Source organism: Corythoichthys intestinalis, chromosome 9 (assembly GCF_030265065.1).
Source record: "Corythoichthys intestinalis isolate RoL2023-P3 chromosome 9, ASM3026506v1, whole genome shotgun sequence".
NCBI lineage: Eukaryota > Metazoa > Chordata > Actinopteri > Syngnathiformes > Syngnathidae > Corythoichthys > Corythoichthys intestinalis.
In genome coordinates, this window is record NC_080403.1 from 1,660,206 (window position 1) to 1,678,127 (window position 17,922).

General features: G+C 39.3%; 1 protein-coding gene across 16 annotated transcripts in view; it reads right to left on the reverse strand.

Annotated features, from left to right (window-relative positions):
* Window positions 1-17,922, reverse strand: part of nfasca (neurofascin homolog (chicken) a) — a 280,053-nt gene that overhangs the window by 99,042 nt on the left and 163,089 nt on the right. For 14 of the 16 annotated variants that reach the window (XR_009064442.1, XR_009064443.1, XM_057846447.1 and 11 more), the window contains 5 exons: window positions 16,440-16,555; window positions 16,122-16,332; window positions 9,415-9,537; window positions 9,093-9,266; window positions 3,806-3,832 (listed from right to left, as the gene is read on the reverse strand). Coding sequence is in view for 14 of the 16 variants with exons in the window: in XM_057846447.1 (XP_057702430.1) it covers window positions 3,806-3,832; window positions 9,093-9,266; window positions 9,415-9,537; window positions 16,122-16,332; window positions 16,440-16,555 (651 nt within the window). In the remaining 2 variants the exon portion in view is untranslated. The remainder of the gene's footprint in view (window positions 1-3,805; window positions 3,833-9,092; window positions 9,267-9,414; window positions 9,538-16,121; window positions 16,333-16,439; window positions 16,556-17,922) is intronic. The other 2 variants (XM_057846455.1, XM_057846454.1) reach the window with 1 other exon arrangement.

The following is a 17,922-nucleotide window of genomic DNA, read 5'->3' on the forward strand; positions in this document are numbered from 1 at the left end:
GTAACTGTTCAATTGAGAGCATGACTAAGCAATTTGACTGTCTTGTCTGTACACAATAAAACAAGGACTTGTCATTCTGACAGCACTGACATGCTCATTGACACAGAAACATAATTTTGAGCAATAGACTTAGTATTTTCCACACAAAAAAATGGCTTTTGCAGGTAATCCATGTTGTTTTGCTACTTGTGCGACATGTTGTGAGGGTTGAACAAGTAGTTTTGAGAATTTAAATTCTGATCTAAGAAACGTATCAAAGCAATTGAGAAAAACTGTAATGTCGGGTCACCGGCAAAAAGTGTACTTGCAGGTTATGCTGTTATATAATCCCTATCAATGTTGAGACCAAACCTACGCCCTTGCCTCTGTGACAGAATATTTGATGCAGCTGTTGCAAGATATCTTATTACTGATAAAGCATAACCCTATAGTGGTTGCCAGGCAGTTCATGTTTTTGAGTTGTTCCAGCAATGGGTCACATTAATGGTGGGAAAGCAGATTGAACTAGTTTATCTCATTTCTCGCATTACGCAAACCCATTAATTGAACAGGGGGGTGTAGACTTTTTATATCAACTGTATAATAAGCTACACCACAGATTCATATATTTAAGTTATATTGCTGTTCTTGTTTTACCCCCACGTGTGCCAAATTCAAATACGGTGAACTGTTGTTTACTCATACTGTACCTTGATGTTAAGGTCATCTACAGCCACCAAAGCTTCTATTAGTGCTTCCACCATGAACCTCTCTTTTACATGGTAGGCCCAAATCCCAGCATGCTTGCATTGTATATTCCAAGCATGCTTATAAGCAATGAAGACATTGGGATGTTTGGGAGCAGATGCAACACCAACCACTTCAGTCAAATGTTCCTTGTTCGACTGAACCGTTGAATAGATGCAATGGATAAGGATGGCAGAGTGACGTGACTTTTGAAAAAAGCTCAGAAGCCAATTGATCAAGCTTAGTGAGTTAGTTAGCTAGACAGGGATCTGCTGTTCACCACGGCCCTTTAAGATATCTTTCCATTCCAAGCACACTCAGCAACATGCCTTTATAAGCTGCACTTCGTGACAAACCATAGAAAAATACTGTAGACGTTGTGACAACGGTCTTAGTGGCAGCATCCATACTGTGAGATTTTACAGTAAGAGTGTACCATCAGGGATCAATTCCAAAATATAACTAAATTCAACTTCACACATACTAAATGGCATAGATAATGATTCAAAACAGTTAAGGGCGCAGAGCAACTGATACTGCCTACCACATTCTAGCACATATTGGGTAATTATTATCATATTTATTAACATTATCTATGTTTGGTGTCGATAATCCCTGATGGCAAATAACCACAACTTTCTGCAAAGAGCAAGGAAGGAGGGATCAGAATGCAGCTCTGCGGATAACACTCGAAAGAAAGAAAAGAAAAAAAACATAAACAGCAGCACAGTCCAGTCCTCAAATGTCTCATGTATGACCAATTTTACAAAGAAAATGCCACTCAGGAGAAATTGCAAAGATTTGCTGTGATGGTTGGGTATTAGAATTGTTGTGCATACAGTTAACATTTATGCTTTCCTTATCATAGTTTGTCACCAGACCGGATCACTTCTGTCTAGCGGTGTGCCAATAAATCGATTATTAGATGCATCGTGATTCGACACGTGACGATTCGATTACCACAAATGTTCAAAAACGATGATTTTTACCTAATAACTCTATGACAGCCGCTAGTAGCGGAACGAAATTCAAGACACGTCTGCTGCCCGGACACCTTTAACGGACGCACAAAGTTATGATGGCTGCAGCTGAAGTTATTGAGCGAGAAATTTACTCCTGTTCAAAAGACTTGCCCCTTGTCTCTCAGTTTTCCAGCAGTAGGTTCAAATCGTGTTTATTGGAAAAAGTCCCTAGTGTTTTGCTAAGTCCGTGTCCGTCTATCAGAGGTGAGTACATGAACCCTCTTGTGCTGTTTAGCTTTTATTGTTATTGTTTTTGAGATGTTACTAGTTAGCGCCAAACACTATCCTAATTAGCAACTTCGCTAACATGTATTTCCATGTCCATTTGTGCGTTGTTTGGTGGTGTACAAAAGTTACTCCAGATGCGGAACGTGTAAAACCAATATTAAGTATAGCCATAACACTACAAACATGCGAAATAGTACAGAAATATGTTCAAACAAAGCATATTGGTTAAAAAAAGTCTTACTTGTAGTGACACTTTGTTTCCAGAAAATGTGGAATTCATTCCCCCTGTGTCAATTTTATTGTATTGTTGAGAGAAATAAGTACTGCCTTTAAATTGGTTAATGTTTTTGCATTTTCTTGTAGAAAAAAAGAGCAGCTTAAGGGCAGCTATTTGTTGTAAAAGCATGTTTCCATCATTCCTGTTGAATCATTAGGATATTTGAAATAAATAATGGACATAAATTTGTTTGGCTACTTTATTAATTAACAATGTAAGATGCATCAATAATCGTGACAACCGTGATAATCATGATCATCGTCAATACAGTGATCATCGTTAAATAATCGAATCGTAGCACCCTGAATCATAGTCGAATCAAATCGTGGGGTAGATAGAACACCCTTACTGTCTAGTCCGCCTTTTCTTTGTCCAGGGCCATGTGGCCCCCATTTAATCTATGTACTCTGCTTTCCTGTCCCTCTCATCCTATTGTTTTCCCCTAAATAAAGAGGGATGCCCTTACAGCACCTAAGGGGAGCAGCTACCAACCTAAAAGCTACATCGACTTCCTGGTGTTATTTTTAGCCAGGCTAGATGTACATATTTCTAGCTTCAAATCTAACATTTTCTTGGTCCTTCGAGTCGGATGTAACATATCTAGACGACGTCAACCAGTGAGAACAGTCGCCAACCAAAGTTTGTGGCCGTGGCGACTTCCCACAACCTTTTTCACTAAGGGGAGGTGATTTTTCTGGTTTGTTGATGACAGATTGACGCGATTCCGAATTACAGCAAAGGACCAGGCGGGAGGTAGTTTTATCTTTTGGTGTATAAGCACGCTAAAAAAAGGTTTTGCAATGCTTTTCTTTAAGCGGCGACTCGTAAAAATTAGGACAGTTCATTGAATTGTCAGTCTACTTTTTAGCCAAGCTAGGTGTACATAAACCTACATTTAAATCAAACATTGGATCACTTACTGTTAATTTTAAAGCATTTCGAGGTTACTTCGTCGTGATTGGTGATTGATTTGAGGGCATTTTTGGGTCAATTTCTATTGATACTTTGTGACTTTATTTGGGGCATTTCGGGGCCATTTCTTGTTGATATAACTTCACTTCTTTTTCATTTGGGGGCAATTCTGGGTTGTTATGTGGATTATTTTCATACAGACAATATGTATTACCTCATAAACATGCTGTATATACCGTAGTTGAGATGAATGATTTATGAGGGGTGTATTTCTCTTCTGTACATTTCTGGTTGAGACAAGTGTTTTCACATTAAACATTTTATACACTATATTTACTGTTACTTTATGCACTTATGATGCATCGGTGCAAGCATTTTAAAGAATAAGTTCATCTGAAATTGTATTTGTAGTATTATCAATCTAATAGTAGTATTTGCACATTTTAAGTTTTCTGTCAGTTTCAACTTGCTTGAAAATCTGATGTTGTTTCTTGACGTGTTGTATTTTAGACACAATGCTAGATGAAACTGTAAATTACAATGGACTGCACTGCTGCTATGTGCTCAGATGGACAGATATAAAGTGATACATGGAGGATGAAGGTGGGAACAGGCAGGTGTGATTTTCATTCTCCTTTACCTAGACCTGTAGCATCAGTTATATTTTCTGCCAACAACAGAAGAGACAAAGAAAAAGGGCACATGTGTTGGATAAGGATAGTAATTGAGAAAGTTTGAAAAAACAAATTCTTCCATTTACAGAGTTCTACTTATGTGGCTTGTAGACTAGTCCCAACTGTTGAAATTACCAGTGGAATGGCTCTTAAATTATGCTTGGTTTAATGACCAGTGTCTCCAGTTCCTTGGATGGCATGCATAAAACACGGCAAGGCATTTTTTTGGATAGCACAATTCAACAAAAGGTATTTCAAAGTGCTTTACAGCACATAAACATATCAAAACGCAAATTAAAAAGATACATGAAAATCACATTAAATCATCAAGAAAGTTCAAACAAAAACAATTCAAACAGGGAATAGAAATGAAGCCCAAAAATTGATGAAAGGCAATAGTCATATAACGTACTTCATATAAACGCTGTGGTAAAGAACATTTTTAGCCCTGATTTAAAAGAGCTAACGGTTTGAGTAAACATTTGAACTTCAGGTAACTTGTTCCAGAGCTGACTGAATGCTGCCTCACCCTGCTTGGTTCTTGTTCTTGGAACACACAGCAGACTGGTTCCAAATGACCTAAGGGGTCTAGATGCTCCGTAGGGGTCCAACTAATCAAGCACATATTTTTGCTCCAAGACCATTAAGTGTTTTGTAGTATTTTATAGTCTATCCTTTGATTCAGAGGAAGCCAGTGTAACAATTTCACAACAGCTGTAATATGGTCCAGTTTCCTTGAATTTGTTGGGGCTCTGGCAGCAGCATTCTGTATTAGCTGCTGCTTCCTGACTGATTTTTTGTTGATACCTGAGAATAGGCCATTGAAATTATCTTATCTACTACATATGAATGCATGCATATGTTTTTCCATGTCTTGTTTGGACAAAAGCCCCTGAATTCTGGCTATATGTTTTAGGTCGTAATAGGCAGATTTAGTGACAAACTTTAGATGGCTGTCGAAGTTTAGGTCTGAGTCAATAATTACGCCTAAATTTCTGGCTTGGTATGTAGCTGTGAGTGACATTGTGCCCAGGTGAGTCTTGATGGTTGACCTTCCCTTTAAGACAGTTTCTTTTACAGTATAACCTTTAACTGAAAATAAATCTAGAATAGTGTATGTGTGCAATCTTAGCAAGCCTTTGTTTTACATCTCCTAAAATTAATTCTGCATTGCATTAAATGTTCCTAATCTAATTACTCGGTTATTCCACTAACTAACACGAACTAACCAATTGATAGATTAATGGATTACTCAAATAATCGACAGTTGCAGCCCTAATACCTTCATATCTCAGTGGTGTGAAACCTCATTTTTAATGCAAATTAGCTCAAAATTCTAACAATCCTTCTAAAAATGAACTAGTTCATAGTTCCCCCAGTGTATTGCTGCAAAATATTACTCTCAAATTCTACCACTTGCTCAGGGTGGTAGGAAGTAGCAGTATCCCAAAAAGAGGACTGAATGTGTAAATCCCACTGTGGATTAAAGCAACTGCAGCGTCAGTCAAGCGGAAAAACCACACTCATTGGCTTGATCCCAAATTAATGTAAAACTCACCATTGACACCTTGTTGCGTATTTAAATCACTACCTTACATAATTAAAGAGTGACACGTTTTTTTTTGTTGTTTTTTTTTAAGAGTGACAGGTGGAATTCTGGCAGCGTGGCCCTATGACGTCACCGCCCTGTGACGTCAACAACAATGGCGACTTACTAGTTAAAATTATTTTACAAATTTTATTGAAAGGAAAATATTAAGAGGGGTTTTAATATCAAACTAGGCCTGCAAGCAGGACTGAACGGGCCCTCGCAGTTTGGCGCAACTCCGACGCCACGCAAACTCGGACGGCATGCAGGTCGGGGTGGTGGCAGACAGCCCCCCTCTACATCTCCCAAGTTATCACTGTTCAAAATATGTGGAGAGAGAAAATGATTACAGTCATAATCACTTTCCTTTTGGACCCTTCTGCTTTACCCAAACCTCAATAATTTTCATCAGCCATCTCAACACGTCTTAAGGTTTCCCTTATGCAGGTTTGAGGTTGATTGATTTTTTTTTTTCCTTAGAGGAGGAGTGTGTCCCGTGAAAAAGTGCATTTCCTGTTCCCACTAGGAGGCGCCAGGCACAATTGGTAATATTTCAATCCAGTCCTGTTCAGGCTGGGATACCTCACACACATGCCAGATTTAAAAGAGATTGAACGTTGTTTTCGGGAGTTATCAGTCATTATCCGAATTTGGCGTTTAGCCGAAAAAATGGACGACTTTGGCACCTCACCTAGGTCAGGCCCGTGAATGAAAACACACCATTTTGATAAATTAAGATTTCATTTGTCTCATGAACAGTCTCGCCAATTTTGAGGATGATCAAACTAATTCCCTCCGTGCCAAGGTCTCAAATGTGCACACTGTAAATCGATAAAAAATTTCAAATTCAATCCCAAATACCCGATTTCCTGTAGGATTTGGAATGTGTGTGCAAGAGACTTTTTGGAGCAGTTTTGCACAAGGTTTTGACTCTCCGAATTTCATCACTCTATGTTAAAAAAACCTAAATGGAGAGGCCTTTTTGAAAAATTCAAGGGGGCGCTACTGAGCCATTTTGTTACATTTATTCGTAACATTGCAAGATTATCGAACGTTATCCAAATCCGCATGTATGTGCAAATTTTGGTGAGTTTTTGTGCATATTCAAGCCTCCAAATGTAAACTCCTACTGTGAACCCATGAAAATTTCACATTCGATCCAAAATACCCGATTTCCTGTAGGATTTGGAATACGGGTGCAAGAGACTTTTTGGAGCAGTTTTGCATAAGGTATCTACTCCCCAAATGTCCTCGCTCTATGTTGAAAAAACCCAATAGGAAAGGCCTTTTTTAAAACTTGTTTCTGTCGCCACTAGTTGGCACTGTAGAGTTGATGCAAATGACCCCTACAAGAACCTTCAGGGTATGACTCTCAACAAACACGGGAAGTTTGGCGCAGATATGTTGTATATCTGCCGAGTTATGACTGTTCAAAGTTTTTGGCGAGACAAATTGTTGACGGTCATTTTCACTTCCAGTTTGGACCTCTCCGCTTCAACGAAACCTCAATATATTTCATCAGGCACCTGAACACATGTCCTGAGGCTCCCCTGAAACAGGTTTGAGGTCAACAGAATTTTTTCCCTTGGAGGAGGAACCTGTCTCGTAAAAAAAGGCAATTCCTATTCTCACTAGGGGGCGCTAGGCCTAATGGGTAATATTTCAATGCACTCGTGTTAAGGGTGGGATACCGCACATACATGCCAGATATGAAAAAGATTGAACGTTGTGTCAAGGAACTATTAGTCATTTACTGAATTTATCATTTTGCCGAAAAAATGGCCGACTTTGGCACCACGCCCAAGTCAAACCCGTGAATGAAAACGCACCATTTTAAAAACTTTATATCTCATATGTCTCCTGAACAGTCTCACCAATTTTGAAGATGATCCAACTAACTCCCTCGACGAAAAGGTCTCAAATGTGCACCCTGTAAATCGATAAAAATTTCATATTCGATCCAAAATAACCGATCTCCTGTTGGGTTTGGAATATGGGTGTAAATGCTTTTTTGGAGCGGTTTTGGACAAAGTATAGACTCCCCAAATTTCATCGCTCTACGCTGACAGACCCTAATGTTATAGGCCAATTTTAAAATTTCAAGGGGGCGCCACTGAGCCATTTTGTTACATTTTTTTGCAACGTTGCAAAATTATCGAAATTTACAATTTTCCGCACGTATGTGCAAATTTTGGTGACTTTTCGTGCATGTTCAGGCCTCCAAATTGGCCGTTTTCATTTGCCCTAAAAAAATCTTTTTTTTAAATAATCCTTTGCAAAACAATAGGGCCTTCGCACGCTTAGTGCTCGGGCCCTAATTATTATAAATCATACTAAGATTTATCTTTTAAGAACTACATGTCCTTCTATACGTGGTTCCCTTTAAACACCAACATACTTCTCTATTACATATAAAAAAGGTTTGTATACCTCTTTCGTGCCCAAATTCAAGCACTTTTTAAAGACTTTCAAGACCAATGTCCACTACCTTTTAAACATTATCCCAATCTTCTTTTTTTTTTTTTGTCTTTTAAGAACTACAAGGTTTTTTTTTTTTATCTGTGGATCCCTTAAAGATTAAACAAAAAATCAGGTCCAGATTTCATACGTACATGCAGTACTGAGGTAAGCTGTTCAGGAAAAAAAGATATAGCTGCAAGATAAAAGCTCAGCACTAGAAGTTTTGGTGATCACAAAGATTGAATGATAAAACATCAGAACTGAAGTACTGTTCAAGTAGTTGTGTTCAAAGGAAACTGTAGTGATAACAGAACTTGAGAATGGTACAACAGTTGTGTGAAAGAAGTACAGCAGTCACCAATAAATTCCCTTAGTTTTCAAAGGGAATTGGACAGTACCATAAATTTCTTGTCATAAACTTGGATGGTTGACATGTTTTTTGGAAACCTAACCTAATAACCAGCAAATACATCACTTTCAATATACCATTCGGGCATTTACTGGCATGCCCATTTGGGAGGAACTCAGCACCAGCGTTATCATCGATCGCATAATAGAGGTTTTGGAAGGAATCAAGATCTACACGTTTAACTTGATTGTGGAAATACCCACCAAAAGCAAGATGAAAGAGAACAGCTTACAAAGAATTTGAAAAATATACATTAAATTGAAAAGAGATAAAGACCTTTGGGAGTTGCGGCAATAATCTTATTGCCAGGATGGAACAGAATCAAACAAAAGTGCAAGTTTATTGCACAGGTCTGTCCCTGCTAATATGCAAATTTACCTACAAATAAGTTAAAACTGTCTCAGCAAGTTGCTACAGCACAACATAGTGTTTGAGAAGCCCTTAGAAGATTGCTCTAGATTGTGCAGCATTGGCAGATAATGTACATCAACATACATACAGCCACACAAAAGATAATGCTGAAAAACCCATGATGAGTGCTTCGTTCCCAGCACCAGCTGTTGTGGTTAATCAGTTTGTGGATAAAATTTGATTTCGTCTTAACCAATTCATTTGGAAAGCACTCAAAATACTGACCCTTGTCACAGGAACTGAAAAACCAATGCACTGGTGCACCTTTAACTATGTATCATAATATGTTTATCTCGAGTGTGTTCAGATGAGGCCAGGGGTACTGTCGTTTGTCTTAATATCTGTTTGTTGACCAACCCATACTAGACCACAGAGACACACTAACCTTCATTAGCAAAGAAGGGGGATTCCTCAACAAATATCTCCCCTGCTCCCACCTGGGTGAGCGCTGACAGGTAGAAGTTATAGCGGGTTGATCGATCAGGAAGACGGAGTGTGAACTCAGTTACATTTGGCTGGAAAGTCTCCAGACGAGGTCGACCCTCCCTGGATCCATTGGCTGAAAACACGCACAAACAAATGTGTGATATACAGTAATAAAAGGCTGTTTTACAAATAAGCGTTCCATTTTGAATGACCAGTTCCTACAAACACAATCTACTATATTAACAAATAAACATGAAATATAAAAGAATATAAAGCTCAACCTGTTTGGTATTTGAGCTGATATCCAATCAGAAGGCCATTTGGCTCTAGAGGTTTGTCCCATTGCAGGTGAATTGTGTCGAAGCCTTTTGGTTTGATCCTGAAAAAACTGGGTGCGTCGGGCACTACACATTCACAAACATGCAGAGAAAGAAATAGAATGAAAGATGAAGAAGGCTTACTTACTGATGTATTGATATTATACTGTATATTATTCTAAGGATAGAATTGGCCCTACCATTATTAAGTGAATTATTTTTATTTTGTTTAGACTTACACTGGTATGAAAAAGTATCTGAAGCTTTTGGAATTTCTCACATGTCTGCATAAAATCACCATCAGATGTTATCCAATCTTTTTCAAAATCACACAAATGTAAAAAGTGTCTGCTTTAACTAAAACCACAAAAACATTTATAGGTTTTCATATTTTAACAATGATAGTACTCAAACAATGACAGAGGGGTGAAAAATAAGTAAGTGAACCATCACATTTAATATTTTGTGGCCCCTCCTTTGGCAGCAAAAACTTTAACCAGAAGCTTCCTGTAGCTGCAGATCAGTCTGGCACAAGGATCAGGACTAATCTTGGCCCATTCTTCACTATAAAACTGATGTAGTTCAGTCAGATTCCTGGGATGTCTGGCATGAATCGCTGTCTTTAGGTCATACCACAGCATCTCAATGGGGTTCAAGTCTGGACTTTGACCTGGCCACTCCAGAACGTGTATTTTGTTCTTCTGAAACCATTCTGAAGTTGATTTACTTCTGTGTTTTGGATCATTGTCTTATTGTGGCATCCATCCTCTTTTTAGCTTGAACTGCCTGACAGACGGCCTCAAGTTTTCCCGCAAAGCATCCTAAAAACATTTAAATTCATTCTTTCATTTATGATTGCCAAGTTGTCCAGGCTGAGGCAGAAAAACAGCCCCAAATCATGATGCTCCCTCCACCATGCTTCATGGTGCGGATGTTGGTGAGCTGTTCCATTTTTCCTCCACAGCTGACCTTATGTGTCACTCCCAAACAATTCAACTTTGGTTTCATCAGTCCATAAAATATTTTGCCAAAACTTCTGTGGAGTGTCCAAGTGCCTTTTTGCGAACATTAAATGAGTAACAATGTTTTTTTTAGACATTAGTGGCTTCCTGGAAGTGTTCCATGCTGTTCATGGAGTCCTCCCATGAACACCTTTCCAGTTTTACATATAGTTGATATGTGCACAGAGATATTGGACTGTGCCAGTGATTTCTGTATGTCTTTAGCAGACGCTAGTCTTGGGCTCTTTGTTGCACGGTCACTACTCAGGAGAGGTGCAACAGTGCCAAACTTTCTCCATTTGTCAACTGACTGTCGATTGATGAACATCCAGACTTTTAGAGATGGTTTTGTATCCTTTCCCAGCTTTATAAAAATCAACTATCCTTGATCGCAGGTTTTCAGACAGCTCTTTTGACCGAGCCATGATGCACATCAGACAATGCTTCTCATCAAGAGAATTTTTACCGGGTGTGTGTTTTATAGTGGGCAGGGCAGCTTTAAACCACTTATCAGTGATTGGGCAAAAATTGGTTTCAATTGCTCTTTAAGTCTCCTTAGGCAGAGTGCTCACTTACCTATTTTTCCCCCTTCTGTCAATGTTCGCATGCTATCCTCATTAAAATATGAAAACCTATAAATATTTGTGTGGTTTTAGTTAAAGCAGAACTCGTTTTACATCTGTGTGATTTTGACAAAGATCGGATAATATTTGATGGTGATTTTATGCAGAAATGTAAGAAATTACAAAAGGTTCAGATACTTTTTCATAAGACTGTAGTTACCATGACACTGTCACAACTAAAGTGGTAAATCAACAATGCAGTGCATTCAATGTTCATATGTAAAAACAATCCAAGGATTTTTGAGTTGCTAAAATGTCACATTAGGCTGAAAAATATATTTTAAGGCCACATATTATACTTTTTTTAATCCCAAATTTCAACCGTTTTTCATTATTTAAAGTCACTATATGGAACTGAGTATGTTCCCAAATCTTCAAGGTTTTAAAAGACGAATCTTCTTTGCTTTGTTAACCAGCACTTTTTTTTTTTTTTTTTTTTTTTTTTAAACGACTACTTTTCTGACGCTACTTCCTGGGTGAGTGACTAACATACAAGTTTGACCAATAAGGTAGTCCAATTCACAAGGTATTGGCGTACCTGGCTAAGTAATAACGTGATAGCTTTGGCAAACTATCACCTAATACCACTGAAACGACGCTTCTATCATAGAAAGTACGCATTTTTTAAGTTTTACGAACTTTTCATCCACTTTTTGTCAAATAGTAGGTACAGCTCAAGTCACAAGCTCTGTGGCGGTTTTAAGGGGTGGGCCACAGGGGCACTGGCCCCTCTCTAACTGAAATGGCCCGATGTGTCCCGGTTCCCATTTTATTACAAAGCATGGTAATTGGCAAATCCTTTTTTTTCAGAAGTGAGCGAGAATGAGATGTTAAATGTATGTTAAATTGTAATGCTAATTTTTTTTTTTATTGAATCGTGTTTATAATTTTTTTTTTTTTTTAAGTGATTAAATTCATTGTTCCATGAAAATGGTAAGTACTTATATAGCACATTTATCTACATGTTTACCATGCCCAAAGCGCTTTACATTAGCACACATTTACCCTTTCACACACACATTCATACACCAACGGTGCTGCCGTCATTCAAGGCGCTGCCAACCCATTGGGGGCAAATTAGGGTTCAGTGCCTTGCCCAAGGGCACTTCAACAATGAGCAGTCGTGACCTGGAATTGAACCGCTGACACTTAGGTCCCAGGACGCCAGCTACCAACTGCGCCATGGCCGCCCACGTGTTGTATTTACAGTGCCTTGCAAAAGTATTCGGCCCCCTTGAATCTTGCAACCTTTCGCCACATTTCAGGCTTCAGACATAAAGATATGAAATTTAATTTTTTTGTCAAGAATCAACAACAAGTGGGACACAATCGTGAAGTGGAACAACATTTATTGGATAATTTAAACTTTTTTAACAAATAAAAAACTGAAAAGTGGGGCGTGCAACAGCAAACTCACTCCAGAAGTTCAGTGAGGATCTCTGAATGATCCAATGTTGTCCTAAATGACCGATGATGATAAATAGAATCCACCTGTGTGTAATCAAGTCTCCCTATAAATGCACCTGCTCTGTGATAGTCTCAGGGTTCTGTTTAAAGTGCAGAGAGCATTAAGAAAACCAAGGAACACACCAGGCAGGTCCGAGATACTGTTGTGGAGAAGTTTAAAGCCGGATTTGGATACCAAAAGATTTCCCAAGCTTTAAACATCTCAAGGAGCACTGTGCAAGCCATCATATTGAAATGGAAGGAGCATCAGACCACTGCAAATCTACCAAGACCCGGCCGTCCTTCCAAACTTTCTTCTCAAACAAGGAGAAAACTGATAGGGGATGCAGCCAAGAGGCCCATGATCACTCTGGATGAACTGCAGAGATCTACAGCTGAGGTGGGAGAGTCTGTCCATAGGACAACAATCAGTCGTACACTGCACAAATCTGGCCTTTATGGAAGAGTGGCAAGAAGAAAGCCATTTCTCAAAGATATCCATAAAAAGTCTCGTTTAAAGTTTGCCACAAGCCACCTGGGAGACACACCAAACATGTGGAAGAAGGTGCTCTGGTCAGATGAAACCAAAATTGAACTTTTTGGCCACAATGCAAAACGATATGTTTGGCGTAAAAGCAACACAGCTCATCACCCTGAACACACCATCCCCACTGTCAAACATGGTGGTGGCAGCATCTTGGTTTGGGCCTGATTTTCTTCAGCAGGGACAGGGAAGATGGTTAAAATTGACAGGAAGATGGATGCAGCCAAATACAGGAACATTCTGGAAGAAAACCTGTTGGTATCTGCACAAGACCTGAGACTGGGACGGAGATTTACCTTCCAACAGGACAATGATCCAAAACATAAAGCCAAATCTACAATGGAATGGTTCAAAAATAAACGTATCCAGGTGTTAGAATGGCCAAGTCAAAGTCCAGACCTGAATCCAATCGAGAATCTGTGGAAAGAGCTGAAGACTGCTGTTCACAAACACTCTCCATCCAACCTCACTGAGCTCGAGCTGTTTTGCAAGGAAGAATGGGCAAGAATGTCAGTCTGTCGATGTGCAAAACTGATAGAAACATACCCCAAGCGACTTGCAGCTGTAATTGGAGCAAAAGGTGGCGCTACAAAGTATTAACGCAAGGGGGCCGAATAATATTGCACGCCCCACTTTTCAGTTTTTTATTTGTTAAAAAAGTTTAAATTATCCAATAAATTTTGTTCCACTTCACGATTGTGTCCCACTTGTTGTTGATTCTTGATAAAAAAATTAAAATTTTATATCTTTATGTTTGAAGCCTGAAATGTGGCGAAAGGTTGCAAGGTTCAAGGGGGCCGAATACTTTTGCAAGGCACTGTATACTTGAACAATGACTTACTTACTACATACTTTCATGATTAAATGTGAATTATTGCAAACTTGACTGGTTTTTACCAGTTCTTACCAGATGTTTTTACTGCCTCATGAAGGATAATTGTTTGTTGAGCAAAACAAATAATGTACAAAGATGGCAGCGACACTTGGCCCCTGAGGGTTACATGGGGACGCTTCTTGGCCCCTGTTTCAGAAAATCGTAGAACCGCCACTGCACGAGTATAACTTTGCTCATCGTGAATAAACTAATTCCATCTCTAATGTAGGCTCTGCTGCAGGAGTTATATGTCAAGGCAAAACCAGGGTTGGGGGACTTCTTAGACTTAGGCTTAACGTCAGTGCCGGCTCGGTATAATGTGGCAGCGCTTATTCAAGTGTTGTAAATTGACAAATTGGAGGAGATAGTAACACACCTTTTAGTTGATTTGCCATCGACCATTGACCACCATAGAAGTATGACAAACCAAAAAAGAAGATTGAACCAATCAGAAGAAAGTGACTGCAGCCAAAGTTCATGAGGGTAGCTTTGGGGTAATGAGTGAAGGGATGGAAAGCAGGACCTTGAAGTTGGAGGTGGGAGTTCAGTCTTTATGACGTAGAAACATTCCGTACGTACGAAACTGCTCATTTAACCATTTATTCAAAAACCACTAGACTGGATCATTTTTGCCTTTATTGACAAGGCCAGGGGGTAATTTGAGCCGGAACATGCCGGAACATGTTCCGGCACCTCTTGGTTTTGGTCTCCCTGTGTTCCGGGACTTATTTTGGTAGATCCGGCACCTCTCGTGCATATAAAATAATTATAATATAAAAACGTTGGGGGGAAAGAAGGAGAGGATCCGTTGATGGCTTTCTCCACTTTATTGTGGCAACAATAAGAAAACAATATACAAAATAATAGCGGACTGCCGCCACATTCGACCGCGAACTTTTGTTTCTCGCTCGTCTCCCCATCGCCATCTACTACTCACAGCTCTCCAGTCCCAGTGTCTCTTAAACTGATCGTGCATAGTGTCTTGTTATGAGCTTTTTGTTGACAAAGGTATCGAACACACGACGTGCTGAAAACTTTGTTTCTTTATTAACACATGGAGCTAACAGTAGGAACACAGCTTGGGGCTCTCGGCAGGCTGTGCGGACCGATAGATAGAGCCTTTGCCTCTCTATCGCACTCCCGCATCACGTGACCAAAATAACAGTAACGTTGTGTGCACTTCAGGGTGCCTCGGAAAACATTATATCAGAATATTACACACAGTTAGGACTTTACAGTATAAAATAAAATAATAATATGCATAAATTCATTCACACAAAAAATCCCAAGAATTGCATGTTGTTTATAAAAATCTAACGTCATTTGAAAGAGTCGGAGATTTGTTGATGCACTGAGAAGCTGGACCAACAAATCACGCCCCGACATTTTTTTAAAAAACTTGAAATTTGCGGCATCTGGGGAGCAGGCAGCCAGGATAAAACGGTATTTCAATATGCCAAAAAGACAGTTGCATTTACTGTCTTTTTCCAAAAAGAAGGAAGATGGTTCAAAACAAGTCAGAAAAGCACATAGAAAAGTAAGAAGAAAAGTAAGAAAAAAAAGGTCCCAAAGCATGGAAAGTGGGCATTTGTGTTTTGTTCTCAGCACCATTTTCTGCATATTGTAATGTCCGTAACTGTGTGCAGGCCTGTGGAGGGGCCGTCGGACAGCAGAGTGGTGACGTAGCGGGAAGTGAGGAGAAGAGTGCGGCGTGAGAGCGAAGTTGGTGGTCACATGTTGCAGCAGTCCGCTGTTATTTTTGTTTTTTGTGATTTAACTGTTGCCACAATAAAATGAAGGAAGCCATCATTCACTCCTCACCTTTCTATTTCCCCATTCGGGCTATTACAATTTGTTCCGGGACCTGTCCCCGTGCCGTCATCCCTCCGCTGTCATATGTACTTTGCATTCCGGTACCTTATGATTTACAAATCAAGCATTGGACAAGGCCATATATTTAGTTTATATAAGGTTGAAAAAAATAATATGGGCTCTTTAAATGCTTTTAACTGGTTAAAAAAAACATCTAATGTATGTTCAATATACAATATTCATATGTGGAGGTTATGGATTTATACTTTTTTTTTTTTTTTATCCATTTTCTTTCGTGCCACTTCATACTGTATGGTAAGAAAACACATTTTAAGTATAGTTAACATATATTAGAAATATAGATTTATTACCTCCTTCCTTTGTGCTGAATTCAACAGTGTTGCTTGGTGGACCCTCATATCGATTGTTGGCTACAACCATGAACATCTTGTATCGTGAAAAGGGCACCAGATCACTAAGGATTGCAGATGGCTCAGCCATGGTTGTATAGAAACCTTTAGTCTTGTTCTCCTTACGGAACACCAGGCCAGGGACATGACTGGACTCACGCCAGTAGTACAGCTAGAAGGGAGAAAGGAAGATTAAAAAGGTTTGGAATTGCAAAGGTGAACAAATAATGAATAGACAGCCAGAAATGTCTGTGGTCATTATATTGGTGACTGTCTCACTCTGTACTCCTTGAATTCTCCACGGACTGAGACCTGATCCACAGGCTTCCAGTGTATGTTTGCTTTGGTACTGTCCACCTTTGAAATACGCAGCTCAGTAGGGGCACTGATGGGTTCTGATGACATAAAAGAGTAACAGAGTGTAGGAACTAAAATTGGTTTATTTTTATTCACGATAGATAAGTGTCTGTATAGTACAGTATATCAATACGTATATTTATACACCAACATACTTCTCAATTACATATACACAGGGTTTGTACACCTCTTTCATGGCCAACGTTAATCACTTTTTAAAGACTTTTAAAGAACAATTTTCCAGTACCTTTAAACGTTATCATGATGTTCTTGTTTTGTTTTTTTTTCAACGATGAGGCAGAATTAAAATATGGTGCCTTTTCACTACGTAAACGCCTTCCAAAATGTTCTACGACCCCGGAGACTCGAGAAATTTAGCTTGAAAGGTGCTGATTCTGAAACCCCCTGGGAGGGTGCATTCCTGGCAGTAATGAGCGTTTTGTAGCTAACTCTGAACGTGTGCTATAGCAGAGGTGCTGGTATAGTGATAGCATGCTGTTCGGAGGAGGAAGACACACACGTGTTGGCCAGGGATACCTTGATAAAATGGATTGCAGACTTTTTGCTAAGCTTAATGATATCTCGACGTACGTTGGTGTGAAACTTTAGTTCACAACAACAAAAACTCGTCCATTCTCACCGAAACTAGTAAACCTCTATACAAGGCTATGCCAACCTCTCCTACTCCTTAAAATAAGATATGTGGCTATTTTCTAGTGTAACGAATAGCCCGAGTCGTAGCGCGACGAAGCCAAGTGATGTGGCTCCCATCTGGATTAAACAGCAACTGGCAGAGGGGGTGTAAAGGTCGCGAGGAAAACATGTGACAAAAACAGGAACTGGTCATGCGATAAAAACATTGGACTAAGCCTCAACAAATGCACATGTATGCATTCAAATACTCAATATTCATGCTTATAAAACACACGACTGCTGTCATATTATATTCATTTGTGACACTGTAATCACATGTTTTTATTTGAACTTAATACAAAGAGTTTCTGTCAACTGCCTTATCTGATTTTACTCCCTCTTTTACCAGCTAGCGCTAGTTTCCAAGGCCATAACTCAGGATGTTTTTCTGTCGAAAATCACCAGAGTTGGGCTGTAATAAGTTTCATTTTTGCTTTCATAGTAGGTATAGTTTCATAGTAAGCAACGCCCTTTGAACAAGCATATAAACCCTTGACTTGTGTGTTTTCATTGTACTTCTGCGTGATCACAGCACTTGACTGGATCACACCATTTGTACCCTTGATATATATCTTGTTTGTAAAGTCTTCGAAGCAGGCAATGTTTTGCTGGGTTTGATTTGTTCTCTTATTTGAGGTATTGATTGCTACTTGTCTTGCTGTTCAAAATTGAACTTCCCTGATGTTTCCTAATGTTTGCTTGGTTAAACTCC